This window comes from Phyllostomus discolor, chromosome 3 (genome assembly GCF_004126475.2).
Source record: "Phyllostomus discolor isolate MPI-MPIP mPhyDis1 chromosome 3, mPhyDis1.pri.v3, whole genome shotgun sequence".
NCBI lineage: Eukaryota > Metazoa > Chordata > Mammalia > Chiroptera > Phyllostomidae > Phyllostomus > Phyllostomus discolor.
In genome coordinates this window covers 75165655-75192422 of record NC_040905.2, presented here as the reverse complement: position 1 = coordinate 75192422, position 26768 = coordinate 75165655, and the positions used below count along the sequence as shown (strand labels likewise).

The 26768-nt window shown below is 40.9% G+C and overlaps 1 protein-coding gene and 1 non-coding gene across 5 annotated transcripts in view; both read left to right on the top strand.

Moving 5' to 3' along the window:
* Positions 1 to 26768, top strand: part of EPB41L4A (erythrocyte membrane protein band 4.1 like 4A) — a 252216-nt gene that overhangs the window by 110151 nt on the left and 115297 nt on the right. For all 4 annotated transcript variants that reach the window (XM_036020652.1, XM_036020653.1, XM_036020654.1 and 1 more), the window contains exons 3-4: positions 20391 to 20442; positions 25869 to 25947. In XM_036020652.1, coding sequence (XP_035876545.1) covers positions 20391 to 20442; positions 25869 to 25947 — 131 coding nt within the window. The remainder of the gene's footprint in view (positions 1 to 20390; positions 20443 to 25868; positions 25948 to 26768) is intronic.
* Positions 8783 to 8996, top strand: LOC114513567. The gene has a single exon (XR_003685848.1). It is a non-coding gene; the product is annotated as a small nucleolar RNA U3 (small nucleolar RNA).

Genomic DNA, 26768 nt, shown 5'->3' with positions numbered 1-26768 from the left:
ATTTCTACTTTTTAAAGTAGATATGAGCAATGAGTAGCATAGTTTACTTAAATATGTAGATAGAAAAAAAAGAAAGAGTTTGATAAAGGAAAATCACTCAATTCCTTCAACTCATGAGTTATATGCCAGAAATCACACTGATCTGCCATCTAAAAGGATTTTAAATAATCTACCATGTGCCTCAAATGTAACGTAGTTGTCGTATTCTTCTCTAAATCTGCTATTTTTCTTCATTTTATTTTACTGAGGTATAATTGCCATATAACATTTTGTTACTTTCAGGTATACAACATTATTTCATATTTCTATACATTGCAAAATGACCACCACATAAATCTAGTTACCATCTGTTACTGTATAGTATTTATATTTTTTTGGTAATGAGAACCTTCAAGATTTGCTCTCTTAGCTACTTTTAAATATGTGATACACTATTATTAACTATAGTCACCATGCTGTACATTACATCCCCATGACTTATTTATTTTATAACTAGAAGTTTTTACCTTGTGACCCCCCACTTCACCTCTTATGTTCCCGACACAAGTGATTTCTCAGACCCCTCATTGGGTCCCCCTTCAATATACTTGAAAGCAGTGAACTCAAAACTGCCTGACTTGCAAATGACTTGTTATTCATTATAGTAGCTCAGTTTCACAGTTTTTGGGAAATGTATTAAAAATGCTTTACTAATATTTATCAAAAGAGAATTATGCTTATATTCTTCTAGTTAAAGGTACAAGACTTATTCCAATTTAATTGGAAAGGATAGGAAAATTAAAAATTGTTAACTTTAACATACCTTTGCCAATACAAGATTTTTGATAGAGTGCTTTTATCTATTCTGCGCTTTATTTATTCATCAGATTTTGGAGTTGCAGAGTTAGTTTATTCATTTTATGGAATATGTCCAATGTAGAGCTCTTTGGCAAAGCCAGTCATTAAACCAGTCAGCTAAACCAGCTTGCTTTTCTGTCATTTGTCAATTTAAATAAACATGTTAATGTGCATTCAGCGAAAAATATTTCACTTTGGATTTTTATTTCTGAGATGGTTAGACAGATAAGGCACAGTGTTTTGTCACTTAGATGAGATAGGCTTTGATTTGTTTTATTTTTATGGTGCTCTTCCTCTAGAACTTTGTGTATGAGGTCTGTCTCGAAGAAGTCCAACCATTGTGAATATAACAAGAATGGTTTGCGCGTCATCAATGTAACCTGGCAGCCAAGGAGCATGAATTGGAATTTGCCTGTGTGAACAATGATGACTTCACCATACTAGTCAGCGGGGGCTGTAGATTCCATTGAATGCTCACAGTTTGTACTGTGTGGCCATTGCATTCAAAGTGACTGAGTGAGTAGAGCAATGAATCTGCATCAAGTTTTATATTAAGCTTGAACGTTCCTCTGCAGAAACTATTTGCATGATTCAGAAAGCTGCAGCTATGAGCAACTGATGATTGACAGCTTCATCTTGACAATGCATCTGTTCATGCATCACATCTTGTGCAGAGTTTTTTGATGAACCATCAAATTACCCAGGTGACTCAGCCCCCCTACAGCCCAGATTTGGTACCCCAAGACTTCTGGCTTTTCCCAAAACTAAAATCACCTTTAAGGGAAGAGATTTCAGATCTTTGATGAGATCCCCTCCCCTCCCCTCCCCTCCCCTCCCCATCTGGCCAGGGCAGGTTTATTCTTAATTCTCTTGCACTCTACCTGGGTATAGGCTCACACATTTAATGTCTCTCCTGGCACTATTTGTCTCTTGAAATAATTTCCTTCAAAAATATAAGCTAAACTGTGTATATGTGTGTATGCCCCTCTCTGCCCCAAATGCTCTGAGTGTTTCTGAGCAAAAATAATCCTCATCCATTGAGCACTAGCAGGCTGGCTCTGCTGTGAGTAATGGTGTTCTTCTTTGCATCCTGATTTATTGTGTTTTGTGACCTGAGTGAGGGTTTACTTTCTGTAATTTCATGTTCTGGCAGACAGCCATAATGGCTGATAAGATGTGTGTAAATAATATCGTGAGCCCTCTTCCAAATTAAAAAAAGGAAGTTTGTCATGCTGGATTCAGAAAAATATGGGGGCAGTTGATGGCGATTTGGAGAACTGTGTGAGGTCCCAAGGTGCTTACTTTGAAGGGGACTGAGGCATCATTGTTCTGAGTACAGTGTTTCTTGTATCTTGTATCTTCTTTAACGAATGCCTTTATTTTTTAATATTATGTGGCTGGATACTTTCTGGACAGACCTTGTATTTTGATTCTAGCCGGAAATGTAAGTTGCAAGATCATTAAATGAAAATCACCATGCCGTCTGCTGCCCTCCTGTATAATATAACTGAAATCAAAATAACCCAATTATGGGCCCAGATACCATGTTTTTATCACCTTGTCTGATGCTTACCAGAAATATATTTAAGGTAGGAAAAGACAATTTATGGGGTCTTTAGTAAAGGCAACTTTGCCAACATTGGTATTTTAAAATGTCCCTATGTTTCTACTCCCTTGGACTTTGCACAACCCGGGCAGTGTGACATAGAGAGACTGGAATGGGTGAGTGGTGCTTTTCTCCTTTAAATCAGGAAAGGTGGAATTGTGGAAGGAGGTGTGTTGGAAAGGAGAACTTGCATCTTAATCTCAGGGCTATTCTTAGGTAGATCAGCTTTAAGATAGACTGTGCATGGAAGCTGAGGATCTGGGAATTAAGTTCCTTAAAACTGTTTGTTGCCTGTGTACCCATCAGGGAGTTCTTGTGTACAATGTATATCACTGAGTTGCATGCACATCTGTTTGAGTACCTTACAGAATGCCACCACCATTCTGCTTGCTCAAGTGAGGGTGTCATTCCTAACCTAGTAATGTCTTTCCCCACCATAGCTAACCAGTCACCAAGTCCAGTCAGTTCTTCTTAATAGCTAGAGTGGTTATATAATTCACCATCCAACACAGATTACTTTTGAGAGTGAAAAGAGCCACTGTTAATAACTGAGCTGGGACAGCAGTTGTAAACGGGACTCGTGGTCACTTACTAACCTCTCTGGAATCAGTCTCCATCTTTGAATTCTCTTTTCAGTGCCAGCACATGAGCCTGGATTTCATAATAGTTTTCTGATTGGTCTTCCTGTCTTTGCTCTCGTTCCCTCCAGTGTTTTCCCCACTGCATTTGTAGTTTTCGTTCAGAAAGGCAATTTGAATGGTGACTCCTCTGTGGCTTAAACATTTTTTAATGGATCCCTAAGGGAACATCTCAACTCCTTAACACGGACTCCAAAGTCTTTCAAGATACGTAGCCCTTGGTTGCTCCTGAGCTGCTTCTCCTGCAGTGGGACTCTTCAGCCCTCCTCCCCGACTCATGCTCCCCTCAAACCACAATGCAGGTACATTATGGCTACACCTAATACCTGTACTCCTTACTTACAGCACAGTGCCTCAGAGGGATGTATTTGCTGCTCCCCCTGCCTGGACACCCTTCTTGTTCTTTTCCCTTTCTCATTTTTAACTGGTTAAATCCCACTCTTACCATGCACTTGAGGTATCTCTGATGCCTCTTTCTTGAGGCATCCTCCCCCAGCTTTCCCTCACTCCCTAGAAAGATTCTAGGCTACCTCCTATTACTTGTTACAAACATCTGCATCGTATTGGCCTGTTAAGTAATGTCCCCCATGCGATTGGAAACTGCTTGAGGGGAGAGATTGTGTATAGTCAATCACTCTATTACCACCTCCTATCACTGCCCACTAAGTGAGCTGTAATGTTAGTGAAGGAAAGAACTCTCACCTAGACAGTGTGTGCTGGGGCGCAGGAAGAGCACTCCTCCCTCCTCTCCTTTCAATGTCTGTCTGCTGCATCCTTGCCCTGATGTTGGTTGAGTTTACTGCCTTGTTTCCTTTGTGAAAGGCCTTTCCTTTTCATTTAAACTAGATTTGACCTGATTTAAAAAAGAAAAAGCTTTACTGAGATGTTAGAGAGTTAGGTTGGAAATGTGAGAGATTGTAAGGAATTACAGAACTATATTCTCAGTGTGCTGAGGTAGTGTGGTGTGTGGTAGAAGAAAGTGTATGAGCATTTGATTTCAGGTAATGTCACTGGGAACTTTGTGGTTGTGGATCTCATGATTTAAAAAGAACTTGCTTATCATAAGCTGTATTTTTCTAAAACAGTAAGTTAAAAAAATTTTTTTTTCTATAGTCGATGAACAGTTTCTATTAAGAAAGGAATAGATGAATAGAGGGTGTTTTTCAGGAACATATTCTTTTTAAAGTGGATTTGATCTCTTCTGAGCACAGTTGTGTGATGCATCATGAGAATCCAGCAGCTGACATGCTTGAAAGAGCCCTGCAGAGCGGTGAGAGAGGAGCCGGTGCAGCTGCCACCCATGGAGCGGCGGGCCTGTGCGGGCTTTCCTCACAGGAGCACCTGCGGAGCGGAGCATGCTTTGACTGTTCTTCAGTTTCTTTGTCCTACGTGTTGATTTGACATGGATTCAAAATGCTTTTGAAGGACCTAGATTTCCTTAGAGTCAGCTCTGGGACTCATCTTGAACTTAATTCTCTTACGGTTTTTACTCCTTTTTCCCTCTCAGATGGTTGATCACAGCACACGTGAAGGTGACTTCCATGGGTCGTTTGTAATAAAATATTTATCCCATGGCTTTCATAAATTTGTTTTCCAGGTTTAGGGAGGTGAGGGACTGAGTTCTGTCTTGCATTAGAATGGTTCTTTCTTTGTTTATGGCATCCAGTGACTTGTTTTTTAAACCAGTAATAGATTAAAAGGAGGAACAGTTGAAAATAAAGTTGCAAATACTTTAAAACAAAACTATCAAGAGTGGTAGAAACCTCACTATATATACACATGCATACCCACATATATTTGTATGTACAAGAGTGTGCAGGTATGCTAAGTGTTCTTCTTGTCAATAAAACAGGTTTTTGTGACCAGTTTCTGTGACCCACACCTTCTTAGTTGTGTAAGTGTGTGACAGGAATATTGCTGGTTCCCGTACTGTGAACATTGTATTAGACTGTCCTTTTCCCTGGTTAGGTCAGAACGAGCTATAAAGAATGGCATTTCAGACAGTCAACGGAATGGCTAGGATGGCAGTGGTTTTAGAGTTAATGATTTCAGACGTTTTCTTGATTATCATAGGAAACTAGTCTTTTCTTTAATCTAGAGGTTTGATACAAACCTCTGAGAAACTGACCTTTATTTAACCTTATTCTGAATCTTAAGAGGATTTTCTTCATGAATATAAAAAGAGATTTGATTGGGATGTGCCAGTAGCCTACTGATAGAATGCATAAAATGCATTGTTTACTATATTATTTTGTCTTGAATTTTATAAAATTTCAAGTATGTTACATGCACTAAAAAGTAAGGTAACTACTTTGTCTATTTTTTATGACCTGTTCCAGTAAGAGAGATGCTCCAGGAATTGTTCAGAGTTGGGAAGGTACATTTTTGGGGTGGGGGCGCAGAAGGTGGGAGTTACTTTCATTACATTTTGGACTGTGAACTTTGAAAGTAGCTCTATGAATTAACAAAAGTAGGCCCTTTAAAAGCTGATGATATGTGGGAACCTAATTTTTTTGTGCTACACATTAATCAGTTTTTTAAGTTGAAGGATCGTTTATAGAGGATGCTTACTGAGGACATTTCTTGCTTAAAACCATTGAGCATTATATCCCTACTCTTATCAGTGCCCCTGTTGTGGAACAGTGGGGAAGAGAAGAGCCTCTGCCATTTCTCATCTCCATTCAGTCCTGCATCAGATATTTACTGGGTGATCACTGTGTCTCAAAAACTAGGGTGCAGTGGTCCGCAAGAGACAGAGTCCTGGGTTTCAGGAAGTTTATATTCCAGGGGAAAGATAGGCTACATACGTGTTCCAATATCAGATAGTGGTTGGTGATTTGAAAGTAATATAAGATGGTGTACCAGAGAGACTAGGAGGCTATTCCACCGAGTGGTGAGAAAAATGCCTCTCTGATATTTAAAAAAGAGCCCTGGGTATGTAGCTCAGTTGGTTATAGCATCATCTAGATACCCCAAGCTCGTGCGTCCAGTCCCTGGTCAGGGCGCATACAAGAATGAACCAATGAGTGCATAAATACGTGCAAGAACAAATCTATGTTTCTCTTTCTTTCCCTTCCTCTTTCTCTTTCAAATCTATAAATAAAATTAAAAAAATAAGAAAAGAAAAAAGCTTTACTGAGATGTTGGAAAGTTAGTTTGGAAATGTGTAGGATTATAAGGAATTGTGGAAATACAGCATTCCTAGTGTGCTGCCCACAACTGGGCACGGTGAAGGTATCCTGCTCTAGTAAGAGGAGGTGTAGTGTGTGGGAGAGGAAAGTGCATGAAATTTGGTTCAGGTAATGCCACCAGAAGCTGTATGGTTGTGCATCCCATGATTTTAAAAAACTTCTTCATCATAAACTCTATTTTTTATAAAACAGGAAGTTTTTCTATTTATAGTTGATGAACAGTTTCTATTAAAGTAACTCTCCTATGATATTTAAGCTGAGACTTGAATGGCAAGAAGGGAGAGGATGGCAGCAAGAAGTAACAGTGGTACTTAGGCAGGGACAAATATCAGGTGTTGCACAACTGAAAGACCAATGAAATTAGGTACTAGTAACAGAGAGGGTGATAAAATGGGAAGAGTAGGAAGAGTCCACATTATAGAGGGCCTGGCAGCCTGAGATAGGCTACATTTATGTGCATCTGCTGGGAGTTTCAAGCTGAGAACCTACATAGCTTTTGGGAACAGGGAGTCAATAGTTCTGTTTTGAAATAGATCAAGATTAAGATGCCTAGAGGACATCCAGGTGGAGATATGTTAGGTGAGTGGATTGGGCTCCTAAGAAGATAGAGTCACATTTTTAGGAGTCTCTAGGTATTTAAAGTCGTGAGACTACTAGATACGGTCATTTAGGCAGAAGGACTAAAAGCGGAAGCGGAGAGGCAAGACTGCCATGTATAGCTGTGCTGACCGTGACATTTGAATGCTCTAGAGTTGGCCACACTGTGTGCTGAGCACAGGGTCCAGGTCCTTCTTACTTTGGTTGGCTTGGCTCCTCTGTGCCAAATCACTTGGTTAGCTAAAGCTGCATTTATATTCAGTTACTAGAACAGAGTTTCAACAAACCCTAACTTAATCATCTGTGTATTTTAATTACTACAACTTCAGAATATGTCAGACTTAAGATTTGATTTCAAGATGATGCCTCACTTATGTTGGAAATGTGTAGGCAGCATCTTCAGTTAAGCAAAACGTAGATGAAACTTGATAAAGAAGAACTAAAGTCTCTTGAGCAGTGCAAAATGCATACCTTACAGTCAGCTCACAGGATTCAGCACTTTTCTCCTAGAATCTGTCATTCCTAAGATCCTGTTTGTTTTCATTATAGGATTTCTTCTTAAAGAAAGGACATGATAACTGGTATAGACACATAGGGTAGGATAACTGGTATAGCAACTTCCATTTAGAACAGGGGAAAAGGGGGCCCTGGCCAGTCTGGCTCAGTTGGTTGGAGCATGGGGTTTGGTCCCAGTCAGGGCAACTGCGTGGGCTGCAGGTTGATCCCTAGTGCAGGTGCAGGCACTTGTGACTCCCCGTCCAGGTATGTGTGGGAGGCAACCAGTCTATGCTTCTCTTTCACATGGATGTTTTTCTCCCTTACTCTTTTCATAAAAGCAATGAAAAGAAAAAGGTGTCCTCGGGTAAGGATTAAAAAAGAAAATAACAAGTGGAAAATGGGAGGCACATAGCAGTCACTGCTTCATAATTGGTCTAACCTCTAGCCAGGCACATGTAGCCTTTTTTTTTTTTTTTTTATTAAAGCTTGGTTGTACTGCAGAGGAGTTGTCCACTATGATGTGACATTCATACTCTGCTTTCTGGACTTTTGTTTTTTCTCTCTGAGTTTTTCTTCCATTTCAGTAAAAAGCAGTATGTGTTTGCAGCTCAATCATAGTCCCAGCCTGCTGTTTGCCTGATGAAGATGGGGTTCCAAAGTCCTCTTGTCAGAGTGTAGTGTCTCTGTCTCTTCCAGTCCAAGCTGATATAAACCTTTTTAAAAACTTTGTGGATTTCTTATAAAATCAATTTATAACCAACTCTGTTAGACAAAGGCAGTGCACACAAATTGCTTTGAAATAAGCTGTTCTATACTGTTGTTGTATAAATGTCCACAACTGAAAAGAATCTTATAAGATCTTATTTGAGCCAAATTGATGACAATTGCTGGGAAGAAAGATGTCAAAAGCTCCTGAGAACAACAGTTTCACAGTCTTTTATGCATTTGAAATTAAGGCGGGAACTTAAGAAAGATTACATGAAGGAGGGAGAGAATGAGGTACAGGATCATGCTCCCTTGAGGGTGGTTACACCTCCCAGGCATCTGAAGAAGAGGATTACTCTGGCATTTCAAAGATGAGTGAACCTAGATGCAGTGGAACAATAGACTGGGCTTGCTTAGGGCAAAGATTAAAACTTTTACTAAAGAAGTTATAGGATCAAGAGTGGGAAGTGGGGGAATGGCTAGGGTGGGAGGAAAATGGAGACAACTGTACTTGAACAACAATAAAAAAAAGTTTTAGAAAATTATACATGTGCCTGGGGCACGACTACCACAGTGACCTGCAAAATTAGGAATTTGTGATCAGATCACCCTGTGAGGTTCTCTTCTGTAGAAACCTCTTTTTTTATCCACAATACTTCAGATTCCTTGTAGGGGTGTTGGGGAACAATGACCTTAAGATTCTTAGAAGAAAGACTGTACTTTCAGGGATCATCTCTATAGTTCATTACTAGAGAAGTCTCTCTGATTGTGTAGAGCACCCGAAACCATGAGGAGGAGGTGCAGCATTCTCTCCTGAGCATGAAGCCGGCTTTTGGTGTTGCTTTTGCAACTGCCAATAGCCATGGATGATCGTTCTTCTCTTCCTTTGGAAGAGTAAGAGGAAGAGAATGAAGTCTGAGTGGTTTCTAAAAAAAAAAAAGACTCTTGGAAGACCTTTTGCTCATTTTGATGCAGGGAGATCTGATCAGATGACTGGGGCGGAGATTGCCTGAGGCAATGGCAAACAGCCTAAGACAGGATTGACTGAGAAGCTGAACACCTCCAGAGCACATTACGGAATTATGGGCCAGAAGATATAAAATAAAAAGAGGGCAGACTGGCTCTTAGGCTCTTTTCTTCCTCGATGATGCCTGGATGGTCATGCTACAGCTGCTTGTGTTTCCCAATGGACGGTTTTTTTGGATGGGAAGAAATTCTGGGTGCAGCCTAGGATCGGACTGGCCTGGCAGAGGGTGGGAGGGTTATTCTTGGGGTGTTCTAGAGGGAATGGGCTCTGAGGCAGAAGCCTGCCATTTTTTCCAAAATTGTGTAGCTTTAGCATCTTAGCTGTTTAAGTTTATAAACTAACCCTCTAGAAATAAGATAATTTAAAACGGGAATGATAGGAGAACTCAGGTGGTAAAGAGAGCTTCAAGTGATTAAAGCTGTGACTAATTTATGTGGAAAGCTGTTATTTCAGAATTGTGTAGCTTTTGAATAAAGACTCCTTTCCTCTAACACAAAACGTCTGTCTCCAGAATTTTGCCTAGAAGGTGGTGGTGGGCAGCAGGACTCCACTTCCTGTTTGCTAACAATCTGAAAGGGTCTGAGGTGTCATGTTAGATCTCTTTTGAGGACTTAATAAAGAGTTTTACAGTTGTATTCATGTTTTTCTAAGCACCTTCATTCAATCTTTGTCCAGAAGTTACTTCTTAATTTTTGCCTTCTGAAATGGCTAGGGAAGAGACACCTCTATTTCAAACCCAGTAAATCCTGGCATTTTATATTTAACAGTTTTTTTAAAGCTTATCTCTCTCCTCTTGCATTTTATATTGTAGGCAGGAAAGACGCCAGTCTGCACTGTCAACAGTCTGCCTGCAAATCTCCTTATCTGGATCATCCATTTCATTAGGTACATCTTTTATTTTCCATGTTGCCAGAGGCAACAGCATTGCTAAATATATCCCTTCAGATAGTAAGGTCCTCTTTCTTCCGCCTTCCCACAGGTTTCTCTTTGCTTCCTTTCAAGGGTGTCCAACCTGTGGTCTGTGGGCCACTTGTAGCCCAGGATGGCTATGAATGTGGCCCAACACAAAATCATAAATTTACTTAAAACTTTTTTTTTGCTCCTCAGTTTTCATTAGTATTTGTGTACTTCATATGTGGCCCAAGACAACTCTTCTTACAGTGGGGCCCAGAGACACCACAAGGTTGGTCACCCCTGCTTGAGTTTAGGTCCTCCCCAGCAGCCTCCTAGAGGGCTCTGAGGTTTCTCCTGACATTCTTCTCGAGGTCCTTTCTGTTGTCTCATCCCCCAAACACAGTGGAGAGTGGAGGGAGTGGGGTCAGGTTATGTAGGGCCTTATAGACCATCATTGGGACTTTGGGTTTTATTTAGTAAGAAGGGAAACCGCTGGAGGATGTTGAACAGAAAAGTGAATTGATTTGACCTGTGTTTTTAAAGAATTTCTCCAATTACCAAGGTAGAAGCAGGTATACCATTAAAAGAGTTGTTTAACGAATCCAAGTGAGTGTCCTGGCTGGGTAGCTTAGTTGGTCAGATCATTGCCGATATGCCAAGGTTGCAGCACCATTTATTTTCCACGTTGGGGCGAATACAAGAAGCAACCAATGAGTACATAAATAAGTGGAATGACAAATTGATGTTTCTGCCTGTTTCTGTCTCTCTCACTCTCTCTCTCAAATCAATCAATCAGTATTTAAAAAACAAGGTGAGCAATGCTTATAGGCTCTTATAGCCTGGACTGCTACCTTTCAAAGCTTGAGAGAGAAAGCCATTAATTTGGTTTAGTTACTTTTTGTATTGTTAACACCTGGAGTTGGAGTGAGTGTTCTCTGTTTGTCAGCATGTAACTGAACTCAGGTCTGGCTGGCTGCCTGCCACAGTGAAAGTCAAACTCGTGAGACAGGTGCTCGTGGACAGGGGAGTGGTTTATTCATGCACTGGTCACCTGAAAAGATGGGGGACTCATGTCTCAGAGCCCATCTTAACATCTCATTGCAGGCAGAGGTTTTCATAAGGAGGGAGAGGGAGAGCAGGACGAGAGATGCATTCTGATAAGGACCTCGAAACTGGTCAGGCTGTGGTATAGTGTGCGTCATCCTGGTTTTAGTCATTGTGGTTTTATGTCATCATGGATTTGCAGTTGAAGATCAGCCAGTCTTCCAGAGCTGGGATGACTAAAGATCAGAGCGTGTAGCTTTTGAAGTTAGTTCCTAGGATTCTTACAAAAACATGCTTTTTATTTACACACTACATATTAGCCAGAGTCAGCATTTACAGAAACAATGTTGAAAGAATGGTGGGATATGTTACAATTCCCCACTGTTACAAGCAGGTAGCCTGGCAGTGGCTCAGAGTAGTCTGCTCTTAGTCCCCAGCCTTGTGGGGGCTAAGAGTGTCAGCCCAAACTGCTAGATATGCTTCCTAAAAAATAAACAATACTCAGTTAAAAAAAAAAGAAGAAGAAATCCAGGTGAATAGTGGATGGCTTCCTGGAGTCAGAAGTGATGAGAATGTGTCAGATTCTGTTTCTGTTTCTAACATAGAGCCAACAGGATTTGCAGGTGGATGGAAGAGAGATAATAAAGAGGTTTTGACCACCTGGCGCCAGGGCAAAAGTGTTATCTGTTTACTGAGATGGGGAAGACTGCAGGAGAACAGGTTTTTCTAGGAGGGAGTAGAATTATTATTCCCCTTTTGAATGTATAAAGTTTGCAATTCTAATAGGCATTTAAATGGAGCTGTCAAGTAGGCATTTGGATTCAGGGGACAGTTCTGGTCTGGGTCTGCACTTGGGAGTTGTCAGTACGTAAACTGCATTTAAAGCCAGGAGCCTTGGTGTTAGGTGTGCGCCTGAGGCAATCTAACTTTTCCTGGTTAGGGAGATCATGAGCAGCCAGCAAAGGAGATAGTAAAGGTGTGGCCAGTGAGGTATAAGGGGAAGCCAGGTGTCCTAGACACCAGTGACAAGTGCATTGCAAGAAAGTGGGTGAAGACTCTGCACCTATCATGAGATTTAGCCACAGTGCAGGGGTCATTGCATGGTACTGGAGTGGGTTTTAAAGTGGGCTCAAGAGGGGAGAGAGGAGACAGTACAAAACAGTGGTCCCCCCCTCCCTGATCTGTTTTACAGGGTAGAAGTGAGATAAGCAGATAGAGGGATTAAAAGGCGATTTAAAAAAATATGGGGAGAAATAAAGCCTTGTGTTTCCCTAGAAATGATTCTTCAGAAAGAAAAACTTTGGTGCTGGAAGGAGGGCAGGAAATTGCTGGAACCGTGTTTCAGAATAGGTAAGGGACAGGCTTAAGGGGAACAATTCATCCACAGAAATAGAAAAGGAAGATAGGACCCCAGTGCAGATGCAGCCAGCTTGGTAGATTTGGCAAGAAGGTGTGCATGTTCTCTTCTGATGGCTTCAGTTTTCTCAGAGATTTTCGAGATCATCAGCTGAGAGTGAGAAAGGGGGAAGGAGTTGCCCAGACAAGTGAAAGAGTAAAATGTGGTAGGATTCTGGATTCCCTCTGGCTATTGATAATGAACTTAAACTGAGCCCATCTATGGTTGTGCAAGTTGAGTCTCCATTTATGTTCAGCCTGGCATGGAGAAGGCAGAGAGTGGTGTTCTTTCTAGTTCTTTCTTCCTCTTTACTAGAGGGAGATTGTACAAGGTAATTGAGGATGACTACTAGTGAATGACTGTAATGGATAGAGAGAGAAGTGAGGACTTGGGTGGGGGGGCAGGGAGGAAGAACCATGAAAAGATAGTAGGAGTGTGTAATTGCATGTCTTAATGTTACGGAATGAACCCATTGGGGAGTCTAGATACTGTTAACAAAACGGCCCCCTCCCCTGGGGTCTTTCTGTCCTATGGTTCTTCTTGACCACCACCAGGTGTTAGGAATTGTGGCTCTCAATGCCAGAGTTTGGTGAAAAAGAAAGAACTATTTATTCAAAAGTTACCAGATTTAAATTAATGGCAGAATGTCACCATAAAACACCCAGAAACACACATAGTTCTGCCTCCCCTTGCTAAACCTGCCTCCCCTTGCTAAACCAGGCCAGTCCGGGGTACCATAGCTCAGGCAAAGAAATAGACGTCGTAGCTCAGCTAGACTCCCGGTTCCTCCCAGTGATCCGTGCTCAGCTGGGTAGGTCTTCTCCAGTTCCAAGCACCATCAGCTGTGTCACCACGACCTCCAGTTCTTAATCCAAAGCCATGTGGCACCTCCTCATGTCCCAGCAGCAAGAGTCCTTTCATACCTTTTCTTCCTGTGTGGTCTCTCTTTGTCCCCACATTGTCTCCCTTCCCACATTGTTCCCACCCACACTGTCCTCCCCCCCCCCCCCACTCCCCCTGTTGTCTTGTGGTGCTGGCGGCCTGCCTTTTTGTTTAAATCCCAGCCTGTAACCTCCTCTGTAACCCCATTTCCAACTCCTCCCGAAATTGACTACACCTGCCAGCACTCCCATATTCTCTGCCTTTCTTGGCTGCCATAGTTTGGGCAGGCGTAGCCTGGAGGCCGTGGAGCAAACCATCTCCAAGCTCTGGCACAGAAACTGTAAGCAGGGGGAGCTGCCTCCCAGCTACGTCACTGGTCAAAGTCACGCCCATCTCCTTAGCTAGTCTGCTGTTGATATGCGAAAGACCACTTTTGTGTGTGGGTATGAGGCTAGCCTGCTGTTTCTGATATGCAAAGTAACTCTCAGTGGCCCTGCTCCAAGTGTCCCACTCTGCAGCCAGACTTGTGTGGGGAGGTGCTCTCGGCTCACACCTTGTTACATTAATGGAATCAGAATATGAGGAGGCAGTGAGCTGAGAAGAGAGGAGCTGGTAGTTGTATGTAAAAATCTTGAAATTGAGGTTATGCATTCCTATTCAGACAAGACTCTACAGCAGCAATCTTCAACCGGTGTGCCACAGGAATTTTTAAATTCTTGTGCAACACCTGATTATTTAGTCAAGGGCATTGACCTGTTTTCCCTTAGATTGTCAAATTAAAAAATGACAAGTCAACACAACGATAGCTGTTCAGTGTGGATGAATCAAAATTATACCTATTTTTTTGTCAGATCAGCAAAAATATATATATTTTGGTGTGCTACAGAATTTTAGTAATCAATTTATGCTGTCTGTGCCATGAGATGAAAAAGTTGAAAACTGCTGCTCCAGAGAGTGGCTTGGCCTGAGATTTACATGCAAGGGCTTCTGTTCCCTGGATCTGCTGGTCTGCACTTCTGAGCAGGTTCTTTAAATACCGCACGTTTCAGTCTCCTCATTTGTAAGATGATAATTATAGTAGTTCCTACTTCGTCACCTTATTAAGATAATTAAATGAGTAAATATAGGTAAAGCCTTCAGTAGTACCTGGCACATGGTAAGCTTTTAATAAATGTTAGCTGCCATTATTATTGTTATTATCCCTATAACTGTTTTAAGTGCTGCCAGGGTCCTTGGGTGAGGACTGCGCCAGTGACACTTCGTGAGGAGCCAGATGGCCCTGCAGTGATTTAAAGGGGTCCACTTTTGTTGAGAATTGGGGCCTAATGACAGTTCTCCCATTCACTGTGGATCGTCCAATGATAGGCTCTTGTTTTTGTCCCTGCTGTGCGTTGGCTCTGTGATGGTGACATGACTTGAGGTGTTAAAGCTTCTGTGATTCATACCAAGTAGCAAACTAAGACCATGTCCTCTTAATGTTGCTTAGAAAGCCTGAGGTCTGTCTACAAGGGCATTGGGAAAAGCCGAAATAGCAATCTCCACAGTCCCGGATTCCTTGGAACTTATGTGGCACATTACGTTGAGTCCTAGAACTCCCTGGGTGTGAACAGTGGTACCATTTTTTGAGCTCTTTGTGGCTTCATTGTCCCACGGTCAACTCTCTTCACACTGTCTTAGATCCGGAGGTGGTTTTGTTACATTGACAAAAGCTATGTGTGTATTTAAAGCCTTTTTTTGATTGATAGGAAACATTATTAAATATTATTGTAATGTTCTTAAATTCTCCAAAGGAGAAATAGCATTAAGTCCCAAGTGAAATAAGATACAGCAAACTTTTATTATTTCATGATGTCCTTGTTTTATGTAAAACTTTTTAGGGCTTATACTACTATTAGACCTCAAGGAAACTCCAGAAGAACAGTCGTCAAAGGAAAGGTTGGACTCTGAATTTTGAAGGTTAGGATATTGATTTCCTGGACAGTGTCAGACTTTTAAAATCTAATTCTGAGATTGTTACCCAACATATTGATGAAATTGAGACATTATCAGCCAAGGTGAATGAAAGACACTCAAGGTATTTAACTAAGACTGTCAGAGAATTAGAAGGAACCTTTGCACGTCTGTCACTCTCCCTGGTACATAAATGCCGTTGTTAAGATGGATAGGACCGAAGAGGTGAGACCACCTAACTGCTGGCCTCTTGGAACCTGGCAAAGGGGTCAGAGCCAGGAGGGCCCTGGCATTGGCTCTCTAGTGACTGGTGTTGGGGTTGCAGTCTGTTCATGTTCTCCTTTGTTAGGGAGCCCTCCGTGGAAACCAGGATGAAAGAGCAGGGTCTGCTTCTGTTACTTGTTATGTTCTCTTCCTACAAAATAGGACCCAATTTAGTTGGATATAAATTTGAAGTTGGTGGGAGAGGAAGGAGGAAAGGGGAGGGGGAGATTGAGTGATTGAAAAACTTTTCTAGAGAATGAAGAGCTGAAATGTTGAGAGAGAATGGGAGAGAGAAGGCTGTCTCTCCTGATGGCTGGGTGGGCAAGACCATGTTACAGAAGAGAAAGAGTTTGTCCACCTGGAGCTAACAGAGCCAAACACCGAGAATTGCTGTGGAGAAAGTAGCTATTTTACCAATGAATGGCATGGTACCATCCAGGAGAATGGGAAGCTAAGGCTCAAAAGCCTGAATTTCCTGATGCAGGTTTCTGGGAGGGTTTTTAGGGGGAGCAGGTATGTGGAAGTGCTGGTGAGGAAAGTTTTAATTGGAGGACCTTGGAACTTGTCATTCACAATAAGGGGCGTCAATGCGGGATCTTCCTGGACCATGATCCTCTGCTTTTGCAAGGGTTCTGGTATTCAAGTTTGGGTCCTGTCTTGGTTCTTTGGTTTTGTAGGGCAGGGAGGGCACAAGACTTTGGTTCCAGATGCAGCTGGATGTCAGAGTTCTCTCCTCTGGGATTGCTTCAGCTGTATGACTAGTGGTTTTATTCCGTTGTCTCTGAAGAGCAACTCAGTATCTTGTAAAGAGGATAGAACCATTTTGAACTGGTTCTGAGGTTACAATAGGTTCATGCTGAAGTGTAGTTCAGAAAAGCCATTCAGTAGCCTCATGCATAGTAAATTGTGCTCTGCTCTCTGCTCCTCCCTTTCCCCCTGCCTGGGACAGACAGAAGGACTGAAGAGGACCACTTCTGTTTCTGGAAGTCCTGCATGAGCAGTGATTTCTTAGCTGAGTATTTGTTAGTTACTGTGCAGAACTGATTGTAATATAGCACTCAACTATAAAGGACCTGGAGTATTACATTCTGTGCTGTCACTTAGAAATGAACCCAATTGAGCTGATAGACATAATTTTTATAAAAATTTAAGTCTCTGTTCTCCATTTCTGTATTTAGGGAAAGTTTTTTTTTTTATTTGTAAACACATTGTTCAAAGGTTTCCTCTTCAGTGACACCTTCCTACACTCACCCTGCAGAAGTAATTTTCTTTGTACATAATTTTATTATCTCATAAGTACTTGTGTTATACATATTATTAGCTCACTACAGTATTGTATTGTAGTTCTGGGTCTGTATGTCACCTGCTGGGTTTGACTGCCTCAAGGTTAGGGATGGGGCTCAGCCACCTTTGTCTTCCCACACTGCCCAGGACAAGGTCTGATGTAACATATAGAGGACATATATAGTGGGTATTGTGTAAATGTTAAATGAGTGAATGAATGAATGACACTCAGTTTTACAGCCTGCATCCATTCGGCTGTAGGTGACTGTTCTGGATGAAATCCTTAAAATCGGGATACTGTGTTTATTGGCAGGTTCTTGTGGCCTTTTTCTCATCAGTTACAGGATAACTGCCTGATGTGTTCGTGGTGGTCAGATGTGCCCTGTTTGATTGCTTGTTGCTAATGAGCAGTGACAAGTGCCATGGAGTATGACTGCTTTGTTTCAAGGTCATTTCTTTCCCTCGGTTGAACTGAAGTGGGTTTTACATTTTAAGATGTTAGCTTATGAAACCTGGTGACTCATGTTCTGGAGCATTTATCATTGTCTGACCTCTGTAACCCTTGGTTTCCCTTTGGATCAAATGAGATTTGTGCATGATGAGCGCTGGATTGTTGCTGAGCATAGCTAATGTGCAATGGGCTTAATCGAACAGCGTTCGACTGAGTTTTGACTTTTCTTTCTTTTTTTTTTTTTTTTTTTGCTTCACAGTTGTAATTTCTAACTCATTTCAGAACCTTCATTATACTTTTCACCTCACAAATCAGATTGCTCTCAAGGAGAGAAATTCATTTTTAAAGTGTATAGATTATCATTAATGCAAAAAATTTTAGTAGGTTAACCAGTCTTTCCTGTTACAGTTAGTTAAAAGTTCCCTTTCTATTTTCTTTACCTGGCTTTTTAATGATGGAAAAACATTTTTGAGGCATAAAGAGTTGGTTTTAGGAATCTGTAAGGTCTGTGTTCTTGGGATGGTGATGACAGGAGGAAAGATTAAGAAGCTTTCATCCATTTTCTGTTTCTTGCTAGTTTCAAGGTGAGATGAGACACAGCAGTAAGACCTTTCCCTTCCTTCTGTCTGGCCCCAGGCACCCCCTGAGTCCTCCTGTGTGAGTGTGGCTGAGGCCTACAGTCCTGCGTTCCCTGATGCGGTGGGGGGAACTAGCAGAGCCCCTACGGCCCAACTCCAACTTCCTTACAGTGCTCTCATGGGCAGGGTCCCCTCAGCAAATAACCCTTCAGGACCCCGGCCAGCTGACATCTTGGTTTGGTCTTGTGAAGGAGACCAACCTATCTCAGAACTTGGAGACAGACCCTAAATGGGTATTGTTGTAAGCCTCTAACCGTGTGATATTTTGCTGTGGTAGCAATAGAAATCTAATGCGAGTGTTCGGTGTTTTCCAACAACAGGCATATCTGTTCCTCACAGTTCTGAAGGCAAGTGTTTAAAAGTGGTTAGTGGTATGTGTTTTTCTTGGTTTTATCCTCTTTGAAAAATCCAGGGACAAACCTTTTTATTTAACATCCACTTAGTGTTTCCATTTCATGAGAAGCATCCACAGCTTGCTGTTCTGTGTCCGCCACCCAGCGTAACATTTGGATCGATTTTACTCCACTTGTATGAACCAGAGTTTCCATGCGAATGATGATTTTCACACTAGAGCCACATCTTTAGTCACTTTGGACCCCCAAACAGTCCATCGATTAGAGCCTCTACTTTGAACATCTTTTTTTTTTTTTTTAAATTTTAAAAGTGATGCTCTGGCTGGTGTAGCTCAGTGGAGGGAGTGCTGGCCTGCAAACCAAAGGGTTGCCGATTCGATTCCCAGTCAGGGCACATGCCGGGGTTGCAGGCCAGGTCCCCAGTAGGGGACATGCAAAAGGCAACCACACATTGATATTTCTTTCTCTCTCTCCTTCCCTTCTCTCTAAAAATAAATTTTAAAAATCTTTTTAAAAAAGCAAGTGATTTAGACCTTCAGCAATTGAGAAGTGATGAGGAGCAGAATAATAAACATTGTGTTATAAGTTTGCTACATTTATATGTTACTTTTTAAAAAGCTGAAAAACTGAAACAGCTCTGTAAGTGGCAAATAATGAAAATTATATACGTATATGAATAGAGTTTAGTCCTGTACTAAAAATCTTGTAATAAAATGATTATGACACACATTTAGTATGAGTAATTGTTATATTAACTAATTAGGAATAAAAGGTAGGAGGATTGCAAGAATATTACAGTTTCTGTTTATAACGACTGCTATTGTTACACATAGCACAGCGAGCATTTCTGCCGCCAAGGAAGGGGGAACCAGGCAGGAAGGTTCTCTTGGACTCCTTTTTCGACCCTGATTCCTGACCCAGGAGCGCAAGGGGAGTGGATGTCTTCACGGGGCGAACATGAGTGCTGGGAATGAAGTGGCTCAGGGTGAGCCAGCTCCCACCTCCCTGCTGTGAGGATTGCCCCTTCATTCAGGAGCGTAAGACAATGGAAACTGGTTAGCTAGGCCCTTGGGATCTCCTGTATTTGGCAAGGACAGCAGAGGAGAGGTCTCGCTCTGCCCTCCCTGGCCCTCCAGGGCGCTGGAAGCCCTCCCCGTGTGTGTGTGTCCAGGGGATCCCCCATTCCCCCTCTCTGCATCTGCCCTGCTTGTCTCTTTTTCTTCCAGTGACTTTATTTCACACGAGTGAGATTTAAAGGAAAGTCTCTCCTCAGGGCCAGAAATTCTCCCGTCACTGTCTAAGGTTCTGCTCATTAAAGATTAATTTGAATTCATAAACAAGTACTATAGGCTGGTTAAAGGCACTTATTAAGAGTGACCCTAATACCTTAATAATAGTCATCACTATTACTTAGTCATGCGTTGCATACTGAGTGTGAACCAGGAGCTATTCTGAAGATTTTATATGAATTAGTGCATTTAATCCTCACACTCACAGCCTGTGAGGAAGGTTCAGAGATGGTCCAGTACCTTGTTCCAAGGTGATGACCACCAAGGGCAGAGCCAGGACAGCATCCAGCTGGATCGGCTCTGAGACTCGCCCCGCAGCCACCGTGCAGAGCTGCCTCTTCTGGACACTTAGGCAGGGTTTGATTTGATTTGAGTTGCTTTATTCCTTCCATCCAGCAGCTACACCTGTAGGAGACAGGACTGGAAGTGAGGAAGGTGAGGACGTGGTAGGGGGAGACGTGACTGTGGGGGCTTGTGATGGGGACTTCGGAAAGAGACTTGGGAGGCATTCTCTATGGCCGTTGTTTTGCCCCCCAAGGCAGTAAGGCACATTCACTAGCATCCTGATGTTACTGATCTACATGTAATTAGGACGAGAATTTGACTAAGAACCCAGCAAGTACTGCTTCTTTTCTCTTCTCTGCTGCTCTCTGAACATGGACTTCATTTCTTTTTAACGTTCTAGCCACAGGAAGCTCTTCTGTATGTTTGTGTGTGTATATGATAAATTAAATACTTTACTTATTATTTAAATGTCATTTAAAATAACACTTTTCAAATGTACTTGAAGTAAAGGTCAATGAAAAGTGACTAATTCTTATAATTACCCTTTTGTTCCTCACACAGTATTGGCTGGATCCTGCAAAAACCCTTGCTGAACACAAAGAACTGATCAACAGTAGGTATTTAATTTTAGCTTTGTTAAGAGATGCCTTGAAAATGCTGTGATGTCAGTGGTCAGCTGGGTACAGAACTAGGCCTCGGGGGAGAGTACTAGTACTCCAGTGCCAGGTCCTGGAAGTGGGTGTGTGTATATTGCTGGGTCTCTACAAACTCTGATTACATTGGCGTTGATAAAGACCAAATGCATCTTAGTATTGAATTTTGCTTGTTGTTTCCCTGCTCTTGACTTTAGTTTTTGACTTTCCCGGTTGCTTGTCATTAAATTTTCACCTTAAAACAGAAAAGGCAGAGAGGCACTGATGTGGAAAAGGTGGTTGTCATCCAGCCTTTTAAATCTTCTGAGTTTCTTGGGTTAGAGAATAGTTTTGTCACTTTGCTGAGGCAGTAACTAAGAAGTGCCTTGTGACCTGACCGATTTCTGTGGCTTCAGTAAGGACCCCCTGACTTTGCTTCTGGTTTTATAAATATGAATCTTACCATGTGACTCAGTAAAATTAAGGTTATATTTATTAACCTTAATTTCCATAACCGGAAATTTTATTTATAAATGTGCATAATGCACACACATACTCACTGTCCTTAAGCATACAGAAGAGTAGTTATTTTTAAAAGGCTCTCTCTTTAAAAATTGTGGTGAAGTACATAACATAAAGTATACCATTTTAACCACTTGAGGATACAGTTTGGTGGCACTAATAAGTACATTCACACTGCTGTGCGACCACCACGGTCCATTGCCAAAACTTGTTCATGGTCCCCAACTGAAAATCTGCACTCACTAAACCAATTTGCTTTAATGTGCAAATTATCGCTACTAGATGTAGTGGATTCCTCTAGCCTTTATTACCCGCCCCTCTCCGCCCCCCCCCCCCCCACCCGCCCAGTCTGTGCTTCTCCTGTGTGTTGGTTTGCTCCCCGTAGAAAACTTGGTCATCTGGTGCTTCGTGGATCCCAAAGGCAGAAATGTGTACTGAGAATAAAACATTGATATTACAAGTGAAGAAAGGTTATTTAACTGAAGACTACATAATGTTTATATTTATCTCATGAGATAGTTTGATAATTTATGAAGGAGAGTCAGAAGGAATATCTGTAAAAATGACAGAATACTTGCTAGTCACCAGGATTCTCATGGGTAAGTCTTGATTTATTATAATCCTTGTGCTAATGGGGGACTTGATTATCATTATAGGTCTTGAAATTAGTCTTCAAAAGGTAGATTAGAGGATTCTTTTTATGGCTTCTGTACTTTTTGCTGAAGTGAAACAGTATTAACTTACTTTACATAAGGATTTCGTAAAGGCAGACGTGAAGAGGCCTGGATTCAAGATCATAATAAGTTGGAATTTGCTTCATCAGGGCTTGATTTTTATAGTCAGTCTCAGACATATCGTGCTCCAAAAGCATCCATTTCCATTGCCTTAGATTGAATTATAAAACGGTGATGTTTATGAAATATTTTGGTTACTCTCTAGTTATTATAATTTCCCCCCAAGATGCTATATAGAACAGTGGCCAAAAAGCACTAGGTTCTAGCAAACTTGGTTCTTAGTTTTGTGATCCCTGTGAACTTAGAACCAAGTTGCCTATCTCCTTGGTGCCTCACCTGCCTTGCGTTTGTTACCAGGTGGATGTTGAGAATCAAATATTTTGGAAACATTTTTGTACTTTATCAAATACAAGCAAATGGTAACGATGCCTTATGTTTAGAACACAGGCCATTTTATGTGTAAGTGGAAATGGAGGGCTGACTTGGGCTAAGGTCCTTTAAGAAAATTAGCCGAAACCAAATGTTTTCAGTTGGGCATTTTGCAAACGTCTGCATAACTGCTGATCTCCAAACTTGTTTCAAGTGGCTGGGCTTGGTCAGTAGGATGTCATCTGTCGTGTTCTGGAGGATAAAAGCAACTCTGGACTCCGAACAAGGCCCTCTTCCTTTCTGCACTGTCTCAACAGCATCTGTGCTCTTCCCATCCCCAGATGCCAGCCCCAGTGGCCTGCGGGCACAGGCCGACCTGTCTGCTCCACAACACAGGGCTTGATTGACAGAGGCAGAACAGCAGAGGGTGGACTTCCTGGCTCTTTTAAATATTTAATAGTCTGTGCCTCCCTGACATCTATATTCAGGGAGGGGGTATATTTGTCAGAAACACAATGATCAAACATAGAAATCAAACATAGAGAGGATCAACTCTCATGATCAAAACATTACACCAAAGTTTCATTTAGAATTTAGTTTTCAAAGAAGCTCTAGCAGCAGGGGTGCCTGTTCAGGAGGGCGTAGAAGGGGGGAGACTTGATTGTCTTCTTGTGCCAGGGACAGGGCTTTGGGGTTCTGCAAACAGCATGTGTGGGTCATAGTAATTAATAGTAAATAATGACATAATTTGTATGGTACAGAAGCACTATGGGCTTATTGCCTTTTGTTCCATTTAATCCCCTTTCCCCAACTTTTAAATTTTTTGACTTCATTTACTCAGTTAACAATGAAAATAGAAAGACCAGGGTTGCTTCGCATCGAGTACACAGCATCAGAGACTGGGGAATCATGTGTAGGTGGAAGTATTCCTGAGGTGCATACTTTATATCTTTTTTATTTGTGGGGGAGGCTTTTGTTGAAGAAAAAATTAGAAACTGTGATCACCATTTGGTGCACCAGGTAGCAAGTCCTTTTTTAAACAGTTTTAATATAAGACCTAGTTAACACTCTGCTCAGAAGTAATGCAGTTTCGCAAACAGTGCAAATTAGATTTATACTCTCTGAAATAGAAATATTTCTAGTAAAAACAGAATAAAATGTGGTTGGTGCCCAAGAGGCTGTGTCCTCTTTCACAACATGAATGTTAATAATTTTATATTTGCACACATAGGCACATTTCCAGGCTTTGTTTTCATATATACTTGGTATTTGTGCAGGTAGTTCTTGTGTGTGTGGTAAGTAAAAATTTTACTTACCACTTCCATAAAATTTTTTGAGGACTCTTTGAACTTGTTTGCCCATTTCATGATGGGTAATATATGAGTGCACCTGCCTACAACGTGCTGAATGTTCAGCAGTTTTTGACCAAAAATGGCATGACCCCTGTGTCCCACCCTCTCTGTTCATCCAGTCTCACTCCTAGTGACTTTTTCTTGTTTCCCTGGATGAAAAAAAGTCCTCAAAGGGAAATATTTTGCCCACACAGAAGAGGTGAAACAAAAAACAGGAGAAACACTAAAAGGCATTGAAATCAGCGAGTTCAAAAACTGTTTTGAGCAGTGGGAAAAAGTCTGGATAGGTCCATTGCATCAAATGGAGAATACTTTGAAGGTGACTAAACTTTAAACATGTAAGAGTAAATACACAATTTTTTATAAGTAAATTCCACTTTTGGGGGAATCCCCCCTTGTATACATAATCATAGATACCTGCATAGTTGAAGTTCTACTTTACAGAATTCTTTTTTTTTTTTAAATGTAGTTTATTTTTTAGAGAGAGGGGAAGGGAGGGAGAGAGAGAGGAATAAAAACATCAATCAGTTGTCCCCAACTGGGGACCTGGCCCACAACTCAGGCACGTGCCCTGTCTAGGAATCAAACCTGGTGACCTTTTGGTTTGCAGGTGGGTACTCAACCCACTGAGCAAAACCAGCCAGGGCCAATTTTACAGATTTCTGACCCTTGTTTTTTCTTTTTATATTTCCATGTGTCTTTAGAAATTCTTGGTTTGTGTGATTTTTAAACAAATTTATTGAGATAGCTATGACATGTCAAAATGGTATATGATGTTTTGATATATGTATACAGTGTGAAAAGAGCAACACAGTCAAGCTAAATAACTTACCCCCTCTACATAGTTACCATATGGTACTACAGTGCCATAGTTACCATAGCTACATAGGCCATAGTGTATATGGGGGGTGTTTGTGTGAGAGAGAGAGAAAATTTAAGTTTAATCCTTTTAGCATATTTCTGATAAACAATACACTATCATTAACTACCATCACCACGTTGTACATTAGGTTCCTAGAAGTCATTCAGTTGGCATAACTGAAACTTTGTACCCTCAACCAAAATGTTCTCGCTTCTCCCTCCCCTGCCCCCTGGCAACCACCATTTTATTTGGTTGGCCAAAAAGTCCATTTATTTTTCCATAAAATAGAAGACACATTTTTTATTTTCACCAATAACTTTATTGATTTGGATATTTTGATTATGTTGGCTATCTCTCACTATTGGTGTCTAGTGGGTAGAGGCCAGGGGTGCTGCTAAACATCTTCCAAAGCATAAGACAGCCCCACAGCCCCTTTGGTTTGCAAGCCCGCGCTCAATCAATTGACATGCACCAGCCAGGCCAATAAGTTTTTTTAATGCACGCTGATAGGACAGCTGTCAAAACACAATTGAATGAAATTGTTTTAAAGGACATCAAAGACAACTAAGCACTACTAGAGCCATTGTTTGGAAAAACTAAATGAAACTTTTGGCCAACCCAATAATTTCTGCATCTATATGTGTGACTATTTTATTTGATTTTGAAATTATTTAAAAAAATTTATTTTCAATTATAGTCCACATTCTATATTATTTTACATTCTGTGTAACTATTTTAGTTACATATAAGTGAGGTGCCACATATAAGTGAGGTCAGGCAGTCTTCATTTTTTTTGTGTCTGGCTTATTTCACCTAGCATAATTCTCCAGGTTCATTTATGTTGCCTCAGATTGGAGGTTTCCTTGTTTTTTATGGCTGAGTAATTGCATTGTGTATGTGTATGTATGTACCCCATTCTATTTATCTGTTTTTTCATTGACGGACACTTTGATTACTTACATGTCGTAGCTGTTGTGACCAGTGCTGCAGTGAACGTGGCTGTGCAGATGCCACTCTGAGATTCTGATTTCATCTCTTTGGGATAAATACCCAGTAGTGGGATTGTTGGATCATATGGTAGCTCTATTTTTAATTTTTTGAGGAACTTCTATACTGTTTTCTATAATGGCTACACCAATTTACATTCTCAACAATACTTTCATCTTTTGTTAACTTTTTTATTTTACAATTTTGAATATTTTCAGCAACATTTGCCTTTTTGATAATTGCTATTCTTATAGGTGTGAGGTAATATCTCATGGTTTTGATTTGTATTTCCCTGGTGATCAGTGATGTTGAGCATCTTTTCATGTATGTGTTGGTCATTTGTATATTTTACTTAGCAAATGCCTATTTAGATCCTTTGTCTGTTTTTAAGTTGAGTGTTGTTGTTTTTTTTGCTATTGAGTTATATGAGTTCCTCATGTATTTTGAATACTAACCCCTTATTCAGTAAATGGCTTATAAATATTTTTGGTGAGTATAATTTTTATTGTTATATAATATTACAGTAATACTTTGATTAATTTATAATGTAAAATTAAATTAAGTTCTATTTCTTGTTTTAGCTGGACCTCCATATACTTTGTATTTTGGTATTAAATTCTATGCTGAAGATCCATGTAAGCTTAAAGAAGAAATAACCAGGTAAGGTATTGATTTTGTTTATGAGCAGTACATGTATGGCATATACAGAAGGCTGTATTTAAAACAAATGGGGTCAACCATTTGGTGTCTGTCTACCTGCATTTTGTAACTCATTGAGTGTGGGAGTTTAATTTAAACCAGCATTGCATGAGGCAGATCAGTGTCTGGTGATAGATGCGTTTGAACAACAGCATGAACCCCGGTGACACGATGAGAGATTTTGCATCTGCTGTGATGGGATGTTTCCGTATCTTTACTGTGGAGGATGCATTCGGCCTTTGTAGTCAATAAAAGTAGTTGTTTGAACTGCGTAAAGGAAGGTTTGTTGATGCTCAGTATGTATATGTAAATATGAATTTGAAGAGCCAGTTATTTTTCTTTAATTGGTTGTAGCTTCAATGTCAGCTGTCTAGGGGTTTCCTTTATCTCTGTAGGAAACGAAAAATTATTTTTAATATTTATGATGTATTACTTCACCTTTGTCATCACATGTTTTATTTCAGTTAAGGCAGAATTTTCGGTTGATATTGATAATCTATTGTTAAAACAGTCCATGCCAACATTTGAAAGTGGCTTGTAGAGACCAGACCATAGCGTTATATTTGCACTTATTCCACCTGGGCCCTGACTACACAAGGCAGCGAAAACAGAAGTGTTTTTCCAACTGAACTCTAAGTGGTCAGCTTTGCTCGTAAACCCTCAGCAGTGGTTCCAGTAAAGCCTAACTTGTTATTTCCCAAATTCAAAGTCATATTCTTTTTTTAAAACTTTAAAAAAAAAGATTTTATTTATTTATTTTTAGAGAGGGAAGGGAGGGAGAA